At 39.6% G+C, this 26882-nt stretch overlaps 1 protein-coding gene across 2 annotated transcripts in view; it reads right to left on the bottom strand.

Annotated features, from left to right (window-relative positions):
* Positions 1 to 26882, bottom strand: part of LOC110442255 (E3 ubiquitin-protein ligase MYCBP2-like) — a 79532-nt gene that overhangs the window by 26537 nt on the left and 26113 nt on the right. The window contains exons 44-61 of one of the 2 annotated variants that reach the window (XM_021485762.1): positions 21699 to 21786; positions 21286 to 21341; positions 20076 to 20248; positions 19629 to 19773; positions 18853 to 19041; positions 18381 to 18552; positions 16620 to 16708; positions 14676 to 14792; positions 13939 to 14167; positions 13372 to 13496; positions 12080 to 12377; positions 11664 to 11720; positions 10130 to 10462; positions 6324 to 6389; positions 3519 to 3629; positions 2906 to 3260; positions 2519 to 2656; positions 406 to 1975 (exon numbers count right to left, since the gene is read on the bottom strand). In XM_021485762.1, the coding sequence (XP_021341437.1) occupies positions 406 to 1975; positions 2519 to 2656; positions 2906 to 3260; positions 3519 to 3629; positions 6324 to 6389; positions 10130 to 10462; positions 11664 to 11720; positions 12080 to 12377; positions 13372 to 13496; positions 13939 to 14167; positions 14676 to 14792; positions 16620 to 16708; positions 18381 to 18552; positions 18853 to 19041; positions 19629 to 19773; positions 20076 to 20248; positions 21286 to 21341; positions 21699 to 21786 (4311 nt within the window). The remainder of the gene's footprint in view (positions 1 to 405; positions 1976 to 2518; positions 2657 to 2905; positions 3261 to 3518; positions 3630 to 6323; positions 6390 to 10129; positions 10463 to 11663; positions 11721 to 12079; positions 12378 to 13371; positions 13497 to 13938; positions 14168 to 14675; positions 14793 to 16619; positions 16709 to 18380; positions 18553 to 18852; positions 19042 to 19628; positions 19774 to 20075; positions 20249 to 21285; positions 21342 to 21698; positions 21787 to 26882) is intronic. The other variant, XM_021485761.1, reaches the window with a different exon arrangement.

Below are 26882 nucleotides of genomic sequence, written 5' to 3'. Positions count from 1 at the left end.
ACAAATTTCACTGAATATTCAATTTTTTCTAATTTATGCAAATTTGAACTTGTTACCATGGCAACAATAATTAGAAATACAAATAAATATTTAAATAAAAGAAACAGTCATTTCAATGTTCATTTAAAGGTTTTGAATTTTGATGCATTTGAGGGCCAAAACACGCCCAAACAATACATAGTCCTTTGAACTCTTTTTCAATAGCGATAGACAGCATAGAAGTACATTATAAAATTCTGACTATGCAATGCAAGGGTCAGATCAGGTTCTCATGCAAACAACAGTTTGTTATGATATATAAGTATCATATTAATAGGTGGTTCAGAAATGAAACTAAGCTTTGCATAAGCATATTTCTTACAAAAATACTACTCAATCTGCAGATTACAAAGAGATTTTACTGACCTTGGGACTAGAAGGAGATATTTGAGACAGAGGCGGTCGGATATCTTGACCCAAAGACCCGGATCTAGCTAATGGACTGTGGCGGGGCTCAGTCGGTAGCCTGGGTCTTAGGAATGATTGTTTCTGTGTGATGCTGAGTGATCCTGACCTGACAAAAACACGCTCATCCATGTCGATGAAGAAGTCATCAGCGAAGGCAGAGTCTGAGTTCTGGGCGCTCTGAGATATGAGGTATTGGAATGGCACAGGAGGGAAGGGGTTTAGCTCCGACCCATACTCCTCATAAACACTGGGCAGGAAGAGGTCAGACCGACTCACACCATGGTACTTCTTGTGTGTCTGAATGGGGATAGTAATCCCAGAAGCACTGGCCAGGTCCATCAGAAACATTGCATTGTTCTTGAGCACAATATGAGGTTCCTGTGTTGTCAGCACACTCTGTCTTGACTGATTGTTCTTCTTTTTCATTTTTTTCACCTTCTCTTTGTCTTTCAGTTGTTGGCGTTTCTCCTTGAGGTACTTCTCGCGACATCGCTCACATATGAGGTACCAACTACTGCCCCCGTATCCCCCTTCCCCACAGTTCCCGGCCCAGCCTCCACAGTAGTTACCACTGCTGTTGTAGCCTTTACCTCCAGCGTGTCTGCCACATCCAGGGTGCGTCTGTCGCATGTGGAATGTGACTGGGTGTGAGAACATTAACCCACACAGTTCACATGATGTCTCCCCCTTGTCAGGCCCGCCCCCAGCAAACACACCCGCCATGGCATCCCCAACAGCATTCTCCCGCCACGGTACTTTCTCTTTCTTCTTCTTGCTCTTCTTATCTTTCTCTTTGTCTTTCTTCTCGCTCTTCTTGTTGCGGAGCATGACTGCAGGACTGGGGTATATGAGCTCCTGTGTAATGACCCTGAGGACGGATGAGGACAGCTCCTCCCAGAAGTAGACCAGGTGATGGAGTGTTGGGGGAAGGGGTGATGCCTTGTCATCATCATCTGCAACAAACAAAACTCCCTCAGATTTGTGACGTTCCACTGTAGTCTTCCTGTACAAACCATCCTTACCCTTCTTCACCTCTAACGTTTTCTCTAACAAGTCCAACTTATCTGACTTATCTGACCTGTCCGAGTCGCTACGCACCAACTGTGGTTCCAGATTAAACCTCACTCTCGCCTCATTAATATTCATGTTCTCCTTCTTTTTGTTGAATTCCTTACTGGAATCTGTTGCATGTCTCACTCGCATCTTCTCCTGTTTCTTGCGGTTTGCATACTTTGACATTTCTTTCTGAAGGTCTGGATGGAACTTCAGAAAGGATGCACAGGCCATGGCATCATGTACAATTCCTTCATGCCACAGAAAAGCAGCAAATACAGAGCGAAGACACTCAGCCACAGATGGAGACAGAGCATCCTTCACAGGATCCTTAGCTTTGTCTAGGATTGAGGATGTTGATGATGACCGCGCCCTTCCAACTGGAGTTATGTCCCTTGAGGAGGGAGACGAGGCTCTTTCTCGTTTTGAACGTAATTGTCTTCCCCTATCCTTCCTGCTTGGTTTTGGGGACATCCTGGAATAAGTAAGAGGGATATGCTATAATAACATAAATCTAGAAGCAAGCCAAAAAGGATACTGGTACAGTCACATTTTCGGATGGTACCTTGGTACAAGATATGCAATACCAGTACATTGTTGAAGAAAAACATTATATGACAACAATAACAAACTGAAATACATTTTTTTCTTCAACAATGTTGAATGTAATACAATGTAATACAAAATTGGATTTGTCACAAATGTATTTCAGTTTGTTATTGTTGTCATATAATGTGTGACAAATCCTTAATTTTGTATTACAAACAAACTATATTCAATTCATTAAAGAGGAATTGTTGTTATTCCCAATAGTGTAAAACATTTTTAAGGTACTTGTATTTGAAATTTGTTTCAAATTAGTGGCTGTATATATACAATAATTTTTCAGGATTTAAAAAATCATCATATCTATGCCAGGTACTTAGTATATAATTATATGTCATACAGGTCAAAATTGCTTTCTCTACCTTATATAGAACTGATAATCATGAGTTGGTATGTAATGATCAGTGCCTACCTGGGAGATTCATCCTTAGGAGAAGCTGAGCCGATGTTGAACAAGCGATCCGAATTCCCTGACCCTGGAGTAGGCGAGACATTGACAGGTGATGCTCGGGAGGGGCTGGAGTGTAGACGGGGACTTCCTGATCCTCTCCTAGAAAACAAAAATAAAGGTTTGTTAATGATTTTACATGTAGGAAAGGAAAACATTTTAAAATTATTATCAATTCTAATACAGTATCTTCTTTATGCAAATAGTCCTATTTCAATGACTCCAATAGATTTAATTTAAATTAAACAGTTTTGTATCAAATTTAATTTCCCATTTTGAACACAGGGACACATTCATTGACAATATTTCAATGCAAACAGGGTACAACTATAATTTATTTCTCAAATTTACCTGCCACTCCTTGCTGGAGAGGTATGAGGACTTCCTATACTGCCTTTCCGTGGCACTGCGGGGGGAAGCCCAGCAAGTCCTGCTTCTTTCTGACTACTTGGTGCGGAACCGGAAGGCTGGTGTTTTGGGCGGACAGCTGGTGACCCTGGAGGTGACTGGGAATCGCGGTCAAATGAGGCCTCCTTCTTGAGGTGAGCACGGCGGACAAGGCTGGGACTGTCTGGTGGTGTGCTATATGTCTCGTCTTTGAGGGAGGCCTGAGATGATGACTCTGACACCCCCCTGGATGGTTTACTGTCCACCTTGGCCAATCTTGGACTCAGACTACGAATAGGGGAGCCAGTTTTGGGGGAAGCTGTGTAAAAACAATAAAACTGTTCAAAATGGTAGTTAAAACATTATCATACAGGTACTGTACTTCAAAACAGAAAATAGTGTTTCCAGAAAACAATATCAAGCAAACAACTTTGAAGATGAGAGGTCAGAGTCAGGTTGATGAGGTCAGAGATGAAGGTAGGGATGCTGAAGGTTAGAGTATTATTATTCAATATGGAAATTTCCTTTACTTTTAAACAATATATTGCTTATTAGATTTTGATGCTTATGTATATACCTGATCTGTCTGGGGCCAAGTGCGGACTGGAGCTACGTGACCCACATTTCTTAGGTGTGCCTGGAGGTGATGGTACTGGAGTGGGGCCATTTCCATTGGCTCTACTCTCACCTGTAACATAGAGTACTGACCTTACTGAACATAACTGTACTGTCAACTCAACATAATTAGCACATTTTTACTAGTGAAATAGGATATTTCCAATTTTATATCTTCAATGCATTAAAAAAAAAAAGTGACATTTTCACTGCAGTGAAGAAAAAAAACGTCATTTTCCTTTCGTCCTGCAAAGGAAAATCAATCTGATATGAGACCTTTGATGGTGAGGGTCAATCAACCTTCTCTACACAACGTTATCTTTGAGTGTTGTTGGCAAGAGATATACCTGTATATTGTTAAGTTCACTGAATAGCATCAACTTCTGTAAGCCATGACATTCAAACATAATACTGATGAAATACTGTAAACAGAACAGCAATGTTTTCTGTTGACTTTAGACCTTAGTTTGGCTTTGAGTGTTCAAAAAATAAAAATAAAAAAGAAGGAAAAGGAAAGAGGTCATGCAATTTTTAGCTACAAGTAAAGGGAATTAAATGTTAAAAAGGAATGTACATCAAAACAATAATAAGATTTGTCTGAGGTTAGATATAATATTGTACAGCTGCTTCAGTTAATCTAACTTAAATGGTATGTTAGTTAATTCAGTTCACTGATTTAGTACACTAAAACGTTATTTGTACATGATCTACATTGTATCTTACTATAAATATATGAAATTTAGATACCAGGTACTTCATAAGTTAGTCAAATCATTTATTACAACATCAGAGAACTCATTAATTAGATACCTGTATTTAACGAAATACTTAACAATTTAAATACAAGACATTAGGCAGAAGAACAATGCATAAACATATAACATAGCAGTTTGATAGCAGGACAATTAATTAACAGTTAACATAACATGATTGGTTCACAGTAAAGAATTAGACCAATCACGTCATTAGATAGAACATATAGGAAGATCAAACATTCACAAAGAAACATGCATGGTCATAAGTCAATAAATGATAGTATTTAAGGTTTGATTTTTTTCTAAATAATCAGATTCCAAAAGCTTTTAATGTAACTAGCATATACCAGAACACAAGTTACCAAAAACATCATGGCACCAGGTTTATATAAACATCCAACATATATTTGTTCATATGCGAGAGAAAAAGGGAATACCTGGTATATTGGTTTTATAAATTACTCCCATTTCACCCGTTGTTTCAAACTCTATTTGCATTTGCACGAAGTATATCGAAGAAATTGAGTTCAAACAAAATTCAGCACTACTAGTAATTCTTTTTCAGAAAACACAAAAACAAACAAATCACAGATCAAAATTTCCTTATTTTTGTTGTGTGGTATTTATGACATTGAAAATTCCATATAATAATTATTACCATTGGACACAAGACTCCAGTAATCTGTGAAAAGAGAGCATTTCAGAATACTTCACGTTTAGTATATCAATTAAATTTCTATTATAGTTGTTTAAGGGGGAACCCAGCACACCTCAACCCTGGCCCCCCTTACTGATGTGCCGAGGAAATAAAATATTTTTTGGAACCTTAAAAAAATGTGAATATGAATATGTTCTTTTTTTTTAATATAAGACATTGTTTATACAGAAATTTGTTTTGTTGACAAAAAATAAATTGCCTGTCGAAAATGTAGTTGACACAATACCTAGACTAGTATCTAATAGTCAGTAGTGTACACCTATAAAAGATGTATTTAACAGTCAGTAAAATATACTAATGAAGGATATTAGGTACTAATGGATCTGTAGGCTTAGTGCTGTCAAAAAACAACACAGTGCCTGTTAGCCTGTCTACTCACAATATCTACAGCACAATATCAATGTAAGAGGGCCACATGACTAACAGGTTCCACGACATCATACGTTACCAATAATGGCCGCTAGGCGTCGGGGGCTCACAGCTCGGATTTGAAAAGGAAACCCCCTAAGGTCCTGATAAATGGGTGAGGACGAGGTTTTGTGTTTTAACTCTGGGCTCTGTCGTAACCAGTCGCCCTCGGACTCATTGTGATTGATCCCTACCCATTCGGTAAGGTGACGGAAGGCGCAATAAAACAGAAAGTACACCAAAGCATATCAGTAAGCGAACTTAACAAACAGGCTAGTATGAAAACAATGGAATAACACCAGGCCAACAACATGAATCAGACCTTCATCCTACACACTATAGGTCAAACAGGCTAGCATCACAGAACTGGAAATTAAAATCAGCGTACAGTAATAATGGAAATAAAAATTAATTAAAAATATATCTGAAACCAATGCTCAAAATTCAGGCCTGTGTAGGACAGCATTGGAAACGAAAATTCTAGCTTATGACATATTTTAATAATAAAATTTAGGCCAACAAATCAAAATACAACAAAATTTCCCATCTAAATAAGAAAACTAATTCAACAAACACGGTCACAAAAAAAACACCTGTCATATCATAATCAATGTCAATTTCTATTAGATTTTCCTTTTTTTCAAAACACGAGTTCCGTTTTATTTCCACAGGATATATAGGTATATAGACAGCAGTCAATATTTTTAAAAGTCAATGATATCAACATTAATATAAGCTCCTCACATTGAGGCAATGACTTAAAAATATAGGTCAAAACTGAAAACATGACACAAAAAAGACTGAAATTATGTGTGGCTGAGAGTGCTTTGTACAGAAACCACAAAGAAGGCAGCCAATGTACACAGAGATAGTAAATGTTTCGTACCTCCTGCTCCATAGAGTCCTTCACACTCACCGTAACCCTTTGACATAAAATCCTTGCAGCCAAAGACTTAAAAAACATAGCAATGACATTAGAAGGCTGATGTAAGATACAAAGACAGATAGCATGCTTTGGCTAGAATATAAAATCAGATGGAATTTCGTAAAGTGTCAGATTCGATTATCATTCACTTATAACAGTTTTATGCTGTTAGTTCTCTAGACTTATTCAGGCCGAGGTCACCAGGTGATATTGGCACTGATTTGTGGAAACACAAATCACAAAGATTCTTACCTTTTTTAAAGGTGAAAAAACTTGAGATGAAGAAGGCCTAAATATGTTCACAAGTATAAATATATATGACATAAGTCCCGGTGCCATTTCAAATACGCTAGAACCCATGCTTGTTCTTCAAAAGCAACATATACTATATACCATGTTTATACATCACAAAGAGCTCGGCCACAGACGCCAGCAGTACAGTTTGTATTATGAGCGACAGGTGACATGCTCTAGGTTATATGATGTGTATAGGTGAGGGGTTCCCCACATTGATGATGATGATTCCCTGTCAGGGGTTCATTTGTCAACAGACCGCTTAAAGTAATTAAATTGTACAGTAACAATTATAACAGTCATGGCAAAACAACAGAAAAAGAACCACTTAAATGCAACCAAAATGGAGGTGTATGCAACTAAAACAAGAGGTCCATTTGACCTGTATCTCTCATCTGGTTTTATATATAAGTCATTACAACTGAATGCATTATGATTAGTACATCTTTATATGAAATTTCCTCAAAACCAGACAAGATCGATGTTCTAACCCAACTGGGACCACAATATCTGACTTTCAACTAATCAGGCTTCCATTGAGTTGCCATGTTAACAGATTTTGAAATAAGTAATATGTCATATTACAAGGTGTAATTAGACAATACTTTAATTTCATTCAACTATAAGCTTTTATAAACCTAGAAACCAAGCTAAGTTCCCCTTTAGAGCCCCGCTCCAATGGCCTCAGGGGTCGAACCAACCTCATTTATTGAAGAAATGATTGCCCGTACCTACTGATGCTTCAGTCCAAATTTGGTTGAAATCCTCTTTGGCGTTTAAGAGAAGATAGGTTTTAAAGAAAAAGTTGACAATTGATGACGATAGACGACGGATGCTGCGCCACGGCATAAGCAACATATGATAATAATAAATATAGCAATTCTGATGTCTTGTAATCTAGCTATTCTTTCTCAAAGTGTCCCTGAAACTAGGATAATGCATGCATGCCATAACAAAGGAACAAGACATAAAATATTCACTCATTTAGGATGGCATCTCTTAAATCGTACAAATAAAACCAAATGATTAAGAAAATGGCTGCACAATGAACAAATCAAAATATACTTTAACCTTCAATGATAATGTGATACTGCTACTTACTGCTTAAACAAGTTACATCAGAGCTCGCAACAAAGGTGACCTTACACAAAATTGATGAAAATCAAATAACAAAATATTACACTAAAATGTAACAAAAATTTTACTACACTGTTAACATGCTTCAATCAGATCAAAATGTGTAGCTTTAGTGTATTGTGTTGTACAAATGAGGTACAACAGACTGTATTGACATGTGAGGTACAGCAGACTGTAGTGACATGTGTTGTACAAGTACCGGCCAGGTACAACAGACTGTATTGACATGTGAGGTACAGCAGACTTTATTGACATGTGTTGTACAAGTACCGGTGAGGTACAGCAGACTGTATTAACATGTGTTGTACAAGTACCGGCCAGGTACAACAGACTGTATTGACATGTGTTGAACAAGTACCGGTGAGGTACAGCAGACTGTATTAACATGTGTTGTACAAGTACCGGCGAGGAACAACAGACTGTATTGACATGTGAGGTACAGCAGACTGTAGTGACATGTGTTGTACAAGTACCGGTGAGGTACAACAGACTGTAATGACATGTGTTGTACAAGTACCGTTGAGGTGCAACAGACTGTATTGACATGTGTTTTACAAGTACCTGTGAAGTACAGCAGACTGTATTGACATGCGTTGTACAAGTACCGGCGAGGTACAACAGACTGTATTGACACGTGTTGTAGAACAGACTGTATTGACATGTGTTGCACAAGTACCGGCGAGGAACAACAGACTGTATTGACATGTGAGGGACAACAGACTGTATTGACATGTGATGTACAAGTACCGGTGAGGTACAGCAGACTGTATTGATATGTGTTGTACAAGTACCGGCGAGGAACAACAGACTGTATTGACATGTGAGGGACAACAGACTGTATTGACATGTGTTGCACAAGTACCGGCGAGGAACAACAGACTGCATTGGCATGTGAGGTACAGCAGACTGTATTGATATGTGTTGTACAAGTACCGGCGAGGTGCAACAGACTGTATTGACATGTTAGGTACAGCAGACTGTATTGACATGTGTTGTACAAGTAACGGCGAGGTACAACAGACTGGCCATCATGTATAACCATGCATGAACCTCATCCTTCCATGTGCAATCCAATAATCCTGAAAATTCTACTTCCAAAATACTTTTATATTCAGGAACAAATTTCTCCCAGAAATAATGTTCTAGGGTACATTCGCGAATACGCTTGAAACGGTTGAACCGGTAGGACCTGTAAAGAAAATGACAGGTACAGATCTGAACAGAAGCTGACCTCAGGAAAATTCGGCACGTGTAGATTGAGGGGTCAAGACGTACCTGGCCGAAACTAAAATGCTGACTATTGCCAGTTTGCGTTATTTCTTTCTAAAACAATGTCAAGCATCATGTAGTTTTTAAGATATATTATGTAATTCAGTTGACGCGCAAGAGAAGGGCATAATATTCTTGATACATTGTTTTTTATTCTCCGAAACTGTGCATCTTTAGCTCTGCTTATAGAACGGTCCAAGTGTGTTCGTTTATCGTGGAAAATTCTGCGCCACACGTACTGTTTCAACCAGGATACGCGAATGTAGCCCTAGTTTTGTTCATAAGAAAAATAGAAACTCCTATCAGAAGTCCAGACTTGATTTCTGAAGTCAATCACTCGGGACGAACAGGGATTAACTACAAGGTCTGTCGTGTAAATCTGCTACTAAACAATATTTTCCTAGCTGGTTATTTGTCCCCTTGGGTATCTAGTTCTCTTCACTCCCTTCTACTTATTTGTCCTCTAATGTATCCACATCTCTTCACCCTTCCCCACTTATTTGTCCCTGGTGGGTATTGTTTATTACTTTTTATACTCAAACCAACTTTTTAATGGTTGATGTCCAGTTCATGACCTGTTGAATTAATTGTTGTCAAGATATCCACATTTCATAGTCTAGGGGGGAATGAAGCAGGAAAGATTAAAGAGATTAGGTGGGGTAAGGCCTTCTTGTTTCAGCTAGATATTAGCTTAACAGTGGTATTAATGCAAATTTTCAAAATGTAAAATGGGGAATTTTTTTTTTTTTTTTTTTTTTTTTTTTTTTTTTTATTTTTTTTTTTTTTTTTTTTTTTTTGTGTTTTCAGAAGGTTATCCTGAATCCCTCTAGATATAGCTATAGTTACCGAGGGGGTAGGTGTTTCTGTGTGGGGAATAGTTGAGGGTCTAGCACATATAGTCTGGTCCTACCAGACAGAACAACATGAAATACCAAAAGCTGTGATCAACTAATCATAGGTGCAATTATACTTTAACAAAATCTTTACAAAAAAGGACCAACCAGCAAAAACAATGAGCTGTGCTTCAGACTCTAAATGGTTATAACCACAGAAAATACACCACTCACCTAAAGCTTTGACAAGTTCCTTGACAGAAACACCCTGCAGTTCAGGGGGAACAGAATTGCCGTCACGTCGGGATGATTTAGGCGAACCTGGGGCAGGGGACCTATTGCTGGTGATGACTGCAAGAGATGGGGAGTCGAATCGAGCTGGTGACATAGTCTGGGGTGAATAGGACACTGGAGATGATCGCTTCCTTGCAAAGCTGGATGAGGGAAGAGAGTTGACGCGGGTCAGCTCTTTGGTATGTGATGTCCCGCCTTCGGAGTGGTAGCCGTTGCTCATTCCAAATGATGGTGCAGGTGACTGGCCAAACGATGGTGCATTGGGCCCCACACCTAGGCAAAGGAAAACCTAATCTTAGTGACTGGACAAACGATGGTACATTGGGCCCCACACCTAAGCAAAGGAAAATCTAATCTTAGGGACTGGCCAAACAATGGTGCATTTGGCCCCACACCTTAGCAAAGGAAAACCTAATCTTAGTGACTGGCCAAACGATGGTACATTGGGCCCCACACCTAAGCAAAGGAAAATCTAATCTTAGGGACTGGCCAAACAATGGTGCATTGGGCCCCACACCTAAGCAAAGGAAAACCTAATCTTAGTGACTGGCCAAACAATGGTGCATTGAGCCCAACACCTAAGCAAAGGAAAACCTAATCTTAGTGACTGGCCAAACGATGGTGCATTGGGCCCAACACCTAAGCAAAGGAAAACCTAATCTTAGTGACTGGCCAAACGATGGTTCATTGGGCCCCACACCTAAGCAGAGGAATACCTAATCTTAGTGACTGGCCAAACGATGGTGTATTGGGCCCCACACCTAGGCAAAGGAAAACCTTATCTTAGTGACTGGCCAAACGATGGTGCATTGGGCCCCACACCTAAGCAGAGGAAAACCTAATCTTAGTGAGTGGCCAAACGATGGTGCATTGAGCCCAACACCTAAGCAAAGGAAAATCTAATCTTAGGGACTGGCCAAACGATGGTGTATTGGGCCCCTCACCTAGGCAAAGGAAAACCTAATCTTAGTGACTTGCCAAACGATGGTGCATTGCGCCCCACACCTAAGCAGAGGAATACCTAATCTTAGTGACTGGACAAACGATGGTGCATTGAGCCCAACACCTAAGCAAAGGAAAACCCAATCTTAGTGACTGGCCAAACGCTGGTGCATTGGGCCCCACACCTAAGCAAAGGAAAATCTAATCTTAGTGACTTGACTGGCCAAACAAACGGGCCCAACACCTTGACGAAGAAAGATCTAATCTTACACAGGTATGTTTTGTTTCCGAACTCTTTAACAGAAAATAAAGATAAAACTTTTCCATATTTGTTTTTGAAATCCAGGAAACAATTTGTTAAAAACAAACAGCAAGACTGTAAAATATTACAAAATTGAAGTGAGCATTATTGTTATACATGTATATGTCTTTCAACTTGTAAATTTTATGACAGTTTCCATGAACAGTGTGTTCATTCAGGTTTAAATGAAAGTCAGGAGTCAAATATTTCATAATAAAACAGCGTACTTACCCTGGTTACCAAAGGCAAATGCACTTGCTGGAAGACTAGCACTCCGGGCAAAGTTACCTTTAACAAACAATGGAAGAATAAGTAAAATATCACCAAAACTTCATCTGTCACCAAACACAGACCTAGGGTACCAAACACAAACTTGGTATCAAAAACAGACCTTAAGTACCAAAATACAGACATAGGTAGGGGTAACCAAACACAGACCAATGGTACCAAGCATAGATATCGGCAGACAAAACACGGACCAAAAGGTACCAAACACAAACACAGGGTATCAAACGCAGTCCTGGGGATGCAGAGATCCATGGGTACGAAGAACAGATCAAGGGTACCAACAACAACCCTGGAGGTAACGAACAATAGGTTCACAACATACCGAGTATATTATTGAAGATAGTGTCTTTGATACTTACCTGGAGATGGGTGAGTCCCTCCAAACACAGATCCAGGGGCACCAAACACAGAATATTGAGAAGGGGTCTGAGTTGAAGCTCCGAAGTCAAAGCCTTTGGCGACAGCAGCATTGAGGGTGTTGAAGGAGAAAGGGTCCTTGTCTCCAGTAAGGGGCAGTTCAGGGATGTCATCTTCGTGTTGGAGGTACACAATTCCTTCCTTCCCTGCTACCAACGACCATGTCTCACCCTCCTGTTGACAGAACTGCTCTGCACTCTCAGGGTCTATCTTCACCCAAAGTCCATCCTGATTGGTCACCTGGAAAAGTTACAGGTCATTCCATTGGTTACTCTGTATTTTCTCCTGTTACAACATTTTTACCTAGAAACCTAGATGTTACATAGTACATGATAAGTACAGGTTCATTAGGCTGTGTAACAGGTACTGCTTTAATCTCTGTATCTCTGTATCTCTGTATCTCTGTATCTCTTTATCTCTGTATCTCTTTATCTCTGTACCTCTGTATCTCTTTATCTCTGTATCTGTTTATCTCTGTATCTCTTTATCTCTGTACCTCTGTATCTCTTTATCTCTGTATCTGTTTATCTCTGTATCTCTTTATCTCTGTATCTCTTTATCTCTGTATCTCTGTATCTCTTTATCTCTGTATCTCTGTACCTCTGTATCTGTTTATCTCTGTATCTCTGTATCTGTTTATCTCTGTATCTCTTTATCTCTGTATCTCTGTATCTCTGTAATCTCTGTATCTCTTTATCTCTGTATCTCTGTATCTAGTCAATTGTATGTTACTAAAAACTGTCATAATGTTCCGTGTTGTATATAGCCTATTTGTCAACAAATGATCCACGTCAATTTTTAGTTCATACAGTTCAGATTGTAAAAGTATTCATTTATTGTTGTTCATGCTGTAGATTGTTTGTAAAGGCAGAAATAAGTAACAAAGCTGTGTTTATGTGTGAATGTGTGTTTGGTATCACTGGAGATGACATGAATTTAGTATTTATTAGGGTAGAAATAATATGTTTTGTTACAAAAATATTTGTATCATTCCATTAGTATATACATGACACTTGCCATAATTGTGTGTCTACATATTGAAGTTACTTTTCTGCATATAGGGGCTGCAATCTTAGTCATAATATTTGTAGTTGGGATGCATCAAACTGAAAAATGTAATCAAGACATCTTTATAGATGGGAGGAAGTAAGATTTTCTTAGATGAAGAATATGTGTACGCTAATTGTAGATGAAGTGACTATACACAGCTTGAACTTTCAGTGATGACACTTACATCCTCAAGGGCAGTGATTCTGTCCCCAAGCGTCAGCATGCCGACAGGTGTGGCCTTGAGACTAGGGCGACATCGGATGTTGTGGCCAAATGACCCACACTTCAACACCTGGTAAACACCTGGTCCTAAACACAGGCAAGAATAGTTACTTTAATATGTTATTAATCATTCTAATTTTAATAAATTTTCTTCAAAACACTGCATAGTTCCCTTTACATTTCTTACCTGGTATATACACCAACATATTTATTTGTCTTTTAAAATAATTGTTAAAAATACACAACAGAAAAGAAATTACTGTCTTTCAAATATGAACTTTAATTTAAACCATTTTTCATGTTAGATTTTTCAAAAAATAATTTACGTAATACATTCGATCTCTTCAATAAGTAAACTCCCTAATCTTGCTTATCTTATATATGAAACTGACATGACCTTCTGACCCTGCAATGCTTGGGACCTTGACATGACCTTCTGACCCTGCAAAGCATGGGACCTTGACATGACCTTCTGACCCTGCAAAGCGTGGGACCTTGACATGATCTTCTGACCCTGATCTGAACTTACCTCTCTTAGGTTTGTGAGACTCCGCCCGGACAAGCTCAGGCAGCTTCTTTAGGATGGTCTCCTTGATGATCTCGTCCATGAGAGATTTCGGCTCATCTAGTGGTACGAGCAGGGTCTTACCCAGGTGCTGGTTATACTGGAGGCACCAGCCCTCGATGTGGCCGCTGATACACCACTCATTAAGGGACTCCTGGCTCAGTCGTAGCCACACACCGTCATCATTGTGGACCTGTGGGCATTGATGGAGTTAATATATAACGATGAATTACATCTAGGGTTAGTCTTGTTGACCATAGGAGATAATGTGGATTTATATACCTAGAAAGCATACGTCTTTAATCTATCTGGTGGGCCGGTGGAGACAGTGTGAGTTTTACCCTACGTTACACACACTTTAAGTCACTGGGAGATACAGGGACAATAGGAAGGCAATAGCAAATTTAAGGCTTTCTGGGGTGAAAAATAAAGAAAGTTGCGCCTGTTGGGGAATGTTTTATCTAATATCAGTCCAATTACATTAAGATTGTATCGTTATTGAGGCCTGATTTGAGTTCCATAAAATTGTCTTTCCTCAACACATGTACAGTGGCTGCAAATTTAAGTTAGGATTTCATTTATTTGAAAGTTCAACTTGTGCCGAAAAAAATCTTTGGATTATCATCGTCACTGTTTTACTTTGGGAAATTTAGCTTCATAAACAATATGATTCTACAGAAACCAATAGGTTTGATATATACCTCATCAACAAAGGAAATGATGCCCTCAGGTTGTATGACCCCGAGTTGTTCACTCTGGAGAGAAGGGTTCACTCGTATCCTCAGACCTGCACTGCTCTTTGCTACAAACCTACGCATCTGAATTTCCAAGAAGTGAAATTATGTTATCACAGGTCATACAATACTTCAGAGAGTTTACTTTGTTTCCTTATTTACTCAATGATATTGGTAAAAATACATTTCTTTCTAGAATACTATTCTTTGGATAACATAAAGCAATCATAACAGAAAAAGCATGTGCTTCTTAAACATCAAAAACATCAATTACTGAGGCAGTACTTACAAGCCAGTTAATAAATGTAGATTACACTCAATGCCTTACCACAGTGTACACCTGATGCCTTACCACAGTGTACACCTGATGCCTTACCACAGTGTACACCTGATGCCTTACCACAGTGTACACCTGATGCCTTACCACAGTGTACACCTGATGCCTTACCACAGTGTACACCTGATGCCTTACCACAGTGTACACCTGATGCCTTACCACAGTGTACACCTGATGCCTTACCACAGTGTACACCTGATGCCTTACCACAGTGTACACCTGATGCCTTACCACAGTGTACACATGATGCCTTACCAGTGTACACATGATGCATTACCACAGTGTACACATGATGCCTTACCACAGTGTACACATGATGCCTTACCAGTGTACACATGATGCCTTACCACAGTGTACACATGATGCCTTACCACAGAGTACACATGATGCCTTACCACAGTGTACACGCGATGCCTTACCACAGTGTACACACGATGCCTTACCACAGTGAACACATGATGCCTTACCACAGTGTACACACGATGCCTTACCACAGTGTACACATGATGCCTTACCACAGTGTACACATGATGCCTTACCACAGTGTACACATGATGCCTTACCACAGTGTACACATGATGCCTTACCACAGTGTACACATGATGCCTTACCACAGTGTACACATGATGCCTTACCACAGTGTACACATGATGCCTTACCACAGTGTACACATGATGCCTTACCACAGTGTACACATGATGCCTTACCACAGTGTACACATGATGCCTTACCACAGTGTACACATGATGCCTTACCACAGTGTACACATGATGCCTTACCACAGTGTACACATGATGCCTTACCACAGTGTACACATGATGCCTTACCACAGTGTACACATGATGCCTTACCACAGTGTACACATGATGCCTTACCACAGTGTACACATGATGCCTTACCACAGTGTACACATGATGCCTTACCACAGTGTACACATGATGCCTTACCACAGTGTACACATGATGCCTTACCACAGTGTACACATGATGCCTTACCACAGTGTACACATGATGCCTTACCACAGTGTACACATGATGCCTTACCACAGTGTACACATGATGCCTTACCACAGTGTACACATGATGCCTTACCACAGTGTACACATGATGCCTTACCACAGTGTACACATGATGCCTTACCACAGTGTACACATGATGCCTTACCACAGTGTACACATGATGCCTTACCACAGTGTACACATGATGCCTTACCACAGTGTACACATGATGCCTTACCACAGTGTACACATGATGCCTTACCACAGTGTACACATGATGCCTTACCACAGTGTACACATGATGCCTTACCAGTGTACACATGATGCCTTACCACAGTGTACACATGAATCCTACACATATGTAAAGGTTTTACAATACATCTAACCTGAGCTAGCTTTTGGAGTTAATTTCATGTATTCTAAAAAAGTTTTATTTAAATCCTATCATTCTTTAAAGTGTAAAATCCAACAAAGAAATATCTACCAAGTAAATGCGAAACTATGTATATTCCAGATATTGGTCTGATAAACAGTTATTGAAGTGAGGACCTGATAAATGTAAATAGTGAAACATTACCCTGATTTGCTGGTGTGGCTTTTTCTCGTTCTTTGTGGGTGGGGTCAGCCCCTGGGGAGCCTCCTTCACTTCCACCTTGACCATCTCTCCTGTAATATAACACCATGTACAGTTAGTAAAACTAAAGTCTTTAATTGTTTTATTCTCCAATGCTAAATCTTAACCATACAACATAACACACAACAACGATGTTGGCATGTCCAACCAATCAGCCTTTAGTCATACAGTGTTATGAAATGTCTTATTATACTTTAGCTAGAAATTAACATTATAATTTTGGCTTCTATAAAGTTTTACTGTACTCAAATATTTCTACCCCCACCCTCCCCCTCCCCAATGCACACTTATAAGAGCTTTACATAATACAAGAGTCCCAGAGGGCCTGTATTGCTCACCTTGATATCTAAGCAATCATGCCAAATTATTCTCCAAATGAGATCCAAGGGAATATGCCAGACCCCAAGGCCAATCCTTGTAGCATATCTGTATTAGATTTTTCATGCTCAGCAATTTAATGTATGGTTATGGGGTGGGGATCTCAACTGTTTCCAAGCTATGACTCAGAAACTGGGTCCCTATGATTGTGGCCAGACCCCAGGATCAATTCTAATATCATGACTGAATTCTTAACTTTTTGGCCAGCATTTGTATTTATAGTTTTGGGGTGGGGATCTCAACCGCTTCAAAGTTATGACCCAAGGGTTAAGTCTGCAAGGGTGGGGCAGACCCTGGGGTCAATTCTAAAATCATGACTGCATTTGTCTCTTCATGCCCAACAATTGTATAATATATAGTTTTGGGGTGAGGATCTTAACCATTTCAAAGTTATGACCCAGGGGTAAAGACTCCAAGGCCATCCTGGAAGCATATGTGCATTCTTCTGTTTATACTCAGCAATTTTATGTATGGTTATAGGGTGGGGATCTCAACTGTTTCCAAGCTGTGACTAAGAAACTAGGTCCCTAGGGGTTTGGTCAGACACAAGGGTCTATTCTAATTTCATGACTATATTCGTCTCATTATGCCCAGCATTTGTATATCTAGTTTTGGGATAGGGATCTCAACCATTTTATCTAATAATTGTATAATATATAGTTTTGGGGTGAGGTCAGCCACACCATTTGAACAATTTTGAATCCCTGCCGCCTATGAATGAATGCTTTTGATCAAATACGATTGATATCCAGTGCACAGTTCCACAGAAGAAGTCATTTGTAACAATATAGCCAAATTGTCCCCTTTTGGCCCTGCCCCTCAGCCCCCTGGGGGGTCAGCCACACCATTTGTATAATTTTGAATCTCTACTACCTAGAGATGCTTCCAGTCAAATATGGTTGATATCCATCTCTCAGTTCCAGAGAAGAAGTCGCTTAAAGCAATATAGCCAAATTGACCCCTTTTGGCCCCGCCCCACAGCCCCCTTGGGGGTCAGCCCAACCATTTGTACAATTTTGAATCTTCACCACCTAGGATGCTTCCATTCAAATTTAGTTGAATTCTAATCAGTGGTTAAGAAGAAGAAGTCTTTTAAAGAAATTGTTGACATACAGACGGACGATGCCACGGTATGGCATAAGCTCATCTTAGTCCTGAGGACCCGGTGAGCTTATAATGACTAACAATGATAAGCAAATTCAGGGTCCCTTTCATTTGTCACATTCCAAATGGTTTTCACCAGTATCATAAGTGTTTATTAAATGAAATACGAACAGACAAAGTAACAATTGAAGTATAAATGTTTGCATTGCTTTGTATCTGTACCTGCTTCAAAGCCATCAATAGTGACATGGATGTTGTAGAAGCCGACACTGCCCGGTGTCCAGTTGGCACTGAATGTTCCATCATTGTTTGCTCTGACCAGCATGTTCTCACTTGGTCGCAAAACAGCTGGGGCTGCGAACCTCAGCTCCTCGAATGAGTAGTTCTCATATGCCTACAGTGGAATACATACTTTTTAGATACAAACACTGTGTTGTAGGATGTGGTCAATAACCTAATCTATACAAGTTTCTACTTCGGGTGGGAGTGCTGGGGTTGTATTCATCTTTTTCATTTAGTTCACAAACCATAATACCCAGTGAAAATTATTGTGAATGTATTTTGTCATGACTTTATTATACACTTTATTTCGAATAATTGGCTCATTGATATAAATTACTGTATCCTTAACTCTGAACACTATTTCAAGTTCAAAACTCCAATCCACAAAACCCCTGAAGACTTTACAATATACCTTCATCATACAGATGGCGTGGAAGACATCCTTCCTGTCCTTCACTGTTGGTTCATAAGCTGTGTCCAGACAGGGAGGAGGGTGACCTCCAAAGGTCATGTTGCCCTCGTCTGGTCGGCTCAGTCTGCGGACACGTTTCTCATCCTCACCCAGTGCACCCATATCTACAGGGACAGCCTTCACCTCAACCTGCAGATGGTGTTTACACATTAGTCAACTTAAGCAAGCATTTTAACTAGTAAATGGTGTGTTTAAAGTTTATATAAGTCAATGTAGGCCTTCAATGAAACCTGCAGATGATGTTTATATATTAGTCAACATAAGCAAGCATTTTAACAAGTAAATGGTGCTATAATCTGTTAATATAAGCCTGCAATTAAACCGATTAATGGTGCTAACAGTCAATGTAGACCTTCAATGAAACCTGTAGAAGGTGTTTCATATAAGACTGCTGAAAGACCAACATCATATAACTAAAACAAGGCAGATTATGTACTATATCATGCATGCACTTAAATTTGCAACTTTAATTTGGTCAGTTCTTAACCTGAGCTGTGGTTTAGAGCTCAATGACTTAAAACTACACAATCTGAATTTGGTCTATGTTTACTCAAAGCTCCAGTATTGAAACCTGATAAAATAAGAATATATTTGATTTGTCCGTACCCAGAGTTCAAGGACTCAAATCTACAGAAGTAGACTTTATTTGGTTTGTACTAACTCCAAGTTCATTGCCTCATGCCAACTGAGGTAGGCTTTATTTGGTTTGTCCTTACCCTGAGTTCTGGGACATTGACCAGATGGCTGTATTGATCTTTGGTCAATACGGTGATGACTGCTGGCCAGCTACACTTAAGCTCCTCCTTGGTATAGACAATCTCACACTGTGAAGGGTCGAGGTAGGAGTCAGGCTGGAGCCACCTACAAAACAGTGTACAGCCTCTCATATAGCAGTATCATGACTCTATAAGGTACACATCAAAAATCCTCAGAGATGTTGCTTACACCTTTCTTAATGTTACTTGTCTGGTTTTAGATTGTGATCTTGTTATTATTTATTCAAAGAAGACTGGTTCCTAAAAATAATTTGTGGAAAAGTATCCATATTCTCTGACATCACATTTATATTTGTGTATAAAAAAGTCTGTACAGGGTTTTTACTTCAAGACTATGTTTTTTTCTTTTTAAAGAAAGTTATCTTTTCTAATAAAAGGTGCATGTACCTTGCTAATCGCCCACCACTAGTGCCAGGGCTGCAGGACACAAAGTCCTTGAGGAAGGAACGCTCGTTGGACTGCCAGCAGAATGGTAGATTACCTTCCAGGGCCTGCATGATGGTGGGAGGGTGAGACAGAGCAAAACCTTTCTCCAGCAGTGATGAGTGGGCACTAAATACCTGACAAAACAACACTTCATTAGTATTATGTATAGCTAGATAGGTATTTCGAAAATATTTATTGCTACATACAACTAGGTGAGTCATTCCCAACATAAACAGTGACACAGCTCATTCCCCACACACATTTACTACAATATAGAGCTCAGTAATTCCCCAACACATTTACCACTTTTTGTAGCTAGGTAAATCCTCACTCCCATTTTATATCATAAATAGCTAGCTAATTACTCACACACATTTAATATCATAAATAGCTAGGTAATTCCTCACACACATTTAATATCATAAATAGCTAGGACCCTAATTCCTCACACACATTTAATATTAATAAGAGGCCCAAGGGCCTTAGCGGTCACATGAGTTATATCATAGGTACTGGTAGCTTTATTTTATTGTTTAGATGTGATGTGGAAATCAGCATGTAAACTAAGTGAAATACAATACTTGTCATGTCATCAAAGGATAAGAATTTTAAAATATTGGTAAATGTGCCCTTTGGGGCCCTGCCCTAGCCCCTGGGGATGGGGCAGGAATTCCATGGATAAAATATACCCAAAAGTGTTGTTTCCCTATATAAACTATGGTAAACTTTACCCCCTCCCCAAGGGAGAACGGATAGCTCAGGGGTTCTGAAATTTACAATTTAAGTAAAGCCCCTGATGATCTTTCTTTCCATGCAGAGAAAATGACTGTAGTACTTCTAAGTCTAGTTACTGGAGAAGAAGATTTTTGAAATATTGGTTAATTTTCCCTTTGGGGCCCCACCCTGGCCCAAGGGGTTTGGGTAGGAATCCCAATTTTACAATTGTGTAGCCTCATCTACCAAGGATGATTCTTACCAAGTTTGAAAAAATTCCATCCACTTGTAAAAAGTTTACGCACGACGGACGACGACGGACGGAAAGTTATAGGAATAACTAGCTAGGAAATTCCTCACAAAAATTTACTACATAAAGCTAGGTAATTCCCCCACATATTTACTGCTATATATAGCTAGGCCATTTCACACAGACACTAATATCTGCTGTACTTACCAACTGCGTGCTCTCATCTATAAAATCCATGTCCTCGTCAAGTTCCTCCATCGTCACTGTAATAAAACACACACCTTAAGTTGACAGCTTTGTTAGGTTAGGTAAGGTATCATGACTTTTAACCATTTTTATACAACATATGGACATCTTGAACATTTTATATCTTTCCTGACATCATATTTTGTAAAACTAGTATGTCATAATAATACTGTAAAGCGGAAATATTTTGCAGTTGTAATATTTAGCAATTTGGTTCTTAAAATCTTGAAGTTTATACTTCAAATTTTATCTACACCCAACCAGGTATTCTTTTTGAACGTTACCACACAAATTATGAAATATTTCCCGAACTATCCACTAAATTTACCAACAATAATTCAGCAAGAGTTTCAAATTTTCTACTGGAGACTGACCTGGAGGTAGACCGATATCCTTCTTGATAAGAGAGCCAGCACACATGCCACCTAGGTAGGCCAACTCTTGTTCTAGCTGCATCAGGTTCTGCAAATAACACACACACTATATCAGACTGTCCTGTCCCGAGTTACACAGACACACTGTATCAGACTGTCCTGTCCCGAGTTACACAACACACCCTGTATCAGACTGTCCTGTCCCGATTTACACAGAGACACTGTATCAGACTGTCCTGGCCCGAGTTACACAAGAGACGCTGTATCACACTGTCCTGTCCCGAGTTACACAGACACACTGGATCAGACTGTCCTGTCCCGAGTTACACAACACACGCTGTATCAGACTGTCCTGTCCCGAGTTACCCAAGACACACTGTATCAGACTGTCCTGCCCCGAGTTACACAACACACACTGTATCAGACTGTCCTGCCCCGAGTTACACAAGACACGCTATATCAGCCTGTCCTGTCCCGCGTTACACAAGACACACTGTATCAGACTGTCCTGTCCCGAGTTACACAACACACACTGTATCAGACTGTCCTGTCCCGAGTTACACAAGACACGCTATATCAGACTGTCCTGTCCCGAGTTACACAAGACACACTGTATCCGACTGTCCTGTCCCGAGTTCCACAAGACACGCTGTATCAGACTATCCTGTCCCGAGTTACACAAGCCACACTATATCAGACTGTCCATTTATCAGTATTAGGACAACACACAAACTATATCAGACTGTCCTGTCCCGAGTTTCACAACACACACTGTATCAGAATGTCCTGTCCCGAGTTACACAGAGACACTGTATCAGACTGTCCTGGCCCGAGTTACACAAGACACACGCTATCAGACTGTCCTGTCCCGAGCTACACAAGACACGCTGTATCACACTGTCCTGTCCCGAGTTACAAAAGACACACGCTGTATTAGACTGTCCTGCCCCGAGTTACACAAGACACGCTGTATCACACTGTCCTGTCCCGGGTTACACAAGACACGCTATATCAGACTGTCCTGTCCCGAGGTACACAACACACACTGTATCAGAATGTCCTGTCCCGAGTTACACAAAACACGCTGTATCAGACTGTCCTGTCCCGAGTTACACAAGACACACGCTGTATTAGACTGTCCTGTCCCGAGTTACACAAGACACGCTGTATCAGACTGTCCTGTCCCGAGTTACAAAAGACACACGCTGTATTAGACTGTCCTGTCCCGAGTTACAAAAGACACACGCTGTATTAGACTGTCCTGTCCCGAGTTACACAGACACACTGTATCAGACTGTCCTGTCCCGAGTTACACAAGACATGCTGTATCAGACTGTCCAGTCCCGAGTTACACAAGACACGCTGTATCAGACTGTCCTGTCCCGAGTTACACAAGACACACGCTGTATTAGACTGTCCTGTCCCGAGTTACACAAGACACGCTGTATCAGACTGTCCCGTCCCGAGTTACACAAGACACACTGTATCAGACTGTCCTGTACCGAGTTACACAGACACACTATATCAGACTGTCCTGTCCCGAGTTACACAAGACACACTGTATCAGACTGTCCTGTACCGAGTTACACAGACACACTATACCAGACTGTCCTGTCCCGAGTTACACAAGACACACTATATCAGACTGTCCATTTATCAGTATCAAGACAACACACACACTATATCAGACTGTCCATAATATTATCAGTATTAAGACAACACACACACTATATCAGACTGTCTATATATCAGTATTAAGACAACACACACACTATATAAGATTGTCCATATATCAGTATTAGGACAACACACACGCTATATCAGACTGTCCATTTATCAGTATTAAGACAACACACACACTATATCAGACTGTCCTGTACCGAGTTACACAACACACACACTATATTAGACTGTCCATATATCAGTATTAAGACAACACACACACTATATCAGATTGTCCATATATCAGTATTAGGACAACACACACCCTATATCAGACTGTCCATATATCAGTATTAGGAAAACACACACACTATCAGACTGTCCATATATCATTATTAGGACAACACACACACTATATCAGACTGTCTATATATCAGCATTAAGACAACACACACACTATATCAGACTGTCTATATATCAGCATTAAGACAACACACACACTATATCAGACTGTCCTGTACCGAGTTACACAACACACAAACTATATTAGACTGTCCATATATCAGTATTAAGACAACTCACACACTATATCAGATTGTCCATATATCAGTATTAGGACAACACACACACTATAACAGACTGTCCATAATATCAGTATTAGGACAACACAACACAAGACACACTATATCAGACTGTCCTGTCCCGAGTTACACAGACACACTATACCAGACTGTCCTGTCCCGAGTTACACAAGACACACTATATCAGACTGTCCATTTATCAGTATTAGGACAACACCCACACTATATCAGACTGTCCATTTATCAGTATTAGGACAACACACACACTAGATCAGACTGTCCATTTATCAGTATTAGGACAACACCCACACTATATCAGACTGTCCATTTATCAGTATTAGGACAACACACACACTAGATCAGACTGTCCATTTATCAGTATTAGGACAACACACACTATATCAGACTGTCCATATATCATTATTAGGACAACACACACCCTATATCAGACTGTCCATATATCAGTATTAGGAAAACACACACACTATCAGACTGTCCATATATCATTATTAGGACAACACACACACTATATCAGACTGTCCATAATATTATCAGTATTAGGACAACACACACACTATATCATACTGTCCATAATATCAGTATTAGGACAACACACACACTATGTCAGACTGTCCATATATCAGTATTAGGACAACACGGACACTATATCAGACTGTCCATATATCAGTATTAGGAAGACTGTCCATATATCAGTATTAGGACAACACATACACTATATCACTATATCAGACTGTCCATTTATCAGTATCAAGACAAGGTACACAACACACACTGTATCAGACTGTCCTGTCCCGAGTTACACAAGACACACTATATCAGACTGTCCTGTCCCGAGTTACACAGACACACTGTATCAGACTGTCCTGTCCCGAGTTACACAGACACACTATACCAGACTGTCCTGTCCCGAGTTACACAAGACACACTGTATCAGACTGTCCTGTCCCGAGTTACACAAGACACACTATATCAGACTGTCCATTTATCAGTATTAAGACAACACACACACTATATCAGATTGTCCATATATCAGTATTAGGACAACACACCCACTATATCAGACTGTCCATAATATCAGTATTAGGACAATACACACACTATATCAGACTGTCCATATATCAGTATTAGGACAACACGCACACTATATCAGACTGTCCATATATCAGTATTAGGACAACACATACACTATATCAGACTGTCCTTATATCAGTATTAGGACAACACACACACTATATCAGACAATCCTGTACCGAGTTACACAAGACACACTAAATCAGACTGTCCATATATCAGTATTAGGACAACACACACACTATATCAGACAATCCTGTACCGAGTTACACAAGACACACTAGATCAGACTGTCCATATATCAGTATTAGGACAACACATACACTATATCAGACTGTCCATATATCAGTATTAAGACAACACACATACTATATCAGATTGTGCATATATCAGTATTAGGACAACACACACACTATATCAGACTGTCCATATATCAGTATTAGGACAACACACACACTATATCAGACTGTCCATATATCAGTATTAGGACAACACACACACTATATCAGACTGTCCATATATCAGTATTAGGACAACACACACACTATATCAGACTGTCCATATATCAGTATTAGGACAACACACACACTATATCAGACTGTCCATATATCAGTATTAGGACAACACACACACTATATCAGACTGTCCATATATCAGTATTAGGACAACACACACACTATATCAGACTGTCCATATATCAGTATTAGGACAACACACACACTATATCAGACTGTCCATATATCAGTATTAGGACAACACACACACTATATCAGACTGTCCATATATCAGTATTAGGACAACACACACACTATATCAGACTGTCCATATATCAGTATTAGGACAACACACACACTATATCAGACTGTCCATATATCAGTATTAGGACAACACACACACTATATCAGACTGTCCATATATCAGTATTAGGACAACACACACACTATATCAGACTGTCCATATATCAGTATTAGGACAACACACACACTATATCAGACTGTCCATATATCAGTATTAGGACAACACACACACTATATCAGACTGTCCATATATCAGTATTAGGACAACACACACACTATATCAGACTGTCCATATATCAGTATTAGGACAACACACACACTATATCAGACTGTCCATATATCAGTATTAGGACAACACACACACTATATCAGACTGTCCATATATCAGTATTAGGACAACACACACACTATATCAGACTGTCCATATATCAGTATTAGGACAACACACACACTATATCAGACTGTCCATATATCAGTATTAGGACAACACACACACTATATCAGACTGTCCATATATCAGTATTAGGACAACACACACACTATATCAGACTGTCCATATATCAGTATTAGGACAACACACACACTATATCAGACTGTCCATATATCAGTATTAGGACAACACACACACTATATCAGACTGTCCATATATCAGTATTAGGACAACACACACACTATATCAGACTGTCCATATATCAGTATTAGGACAACACACACACTATATCAGACTGTCCATATATCAGTATTAGGACAACACACACACTATATCAGACTGTCCATATATCAGTATTAGGACAACACACACACTATATCAGACTGTCCATATATCAGTATTAGGACAACACACACACTATATCAGACTGTCCATATATCAGTATTAGGACAACACACACACTATATCAGACTGTCCATATATCAGTATTAGGACAACACACACACTATATCAGACTGTCCATAATATTATCAGTATTAGGACAACACACACACTATATCAGACTGTCCATAATATCAGTATTAGGACAACACACACACTATCAAATTGTCCTGTACTCAAT

The sequence above is a fragment of the Mizuhopecten yessoensis genome, unplaced genomic scaffold (genome assembly GCF_002113885.1).
Source record: "Mizuhopecten yessoensis strain PY_sf001 unplaced genomic scaffold, ASM211388v2 scaffold716239, whole genome shotgun sequence".
Lineage (NCBI taxonomy): Eukaryota > Metazoa > Mollusca > Bivalvia > Pectinida > Pectinidae > Mizuhopecten > Mizuhopecten yessoensis.
The sequence above is the reverse complement of the archived record's forward strand: the minus strand, read 5'-3'. Positions and strand labels throughout refer to the sequence as shown.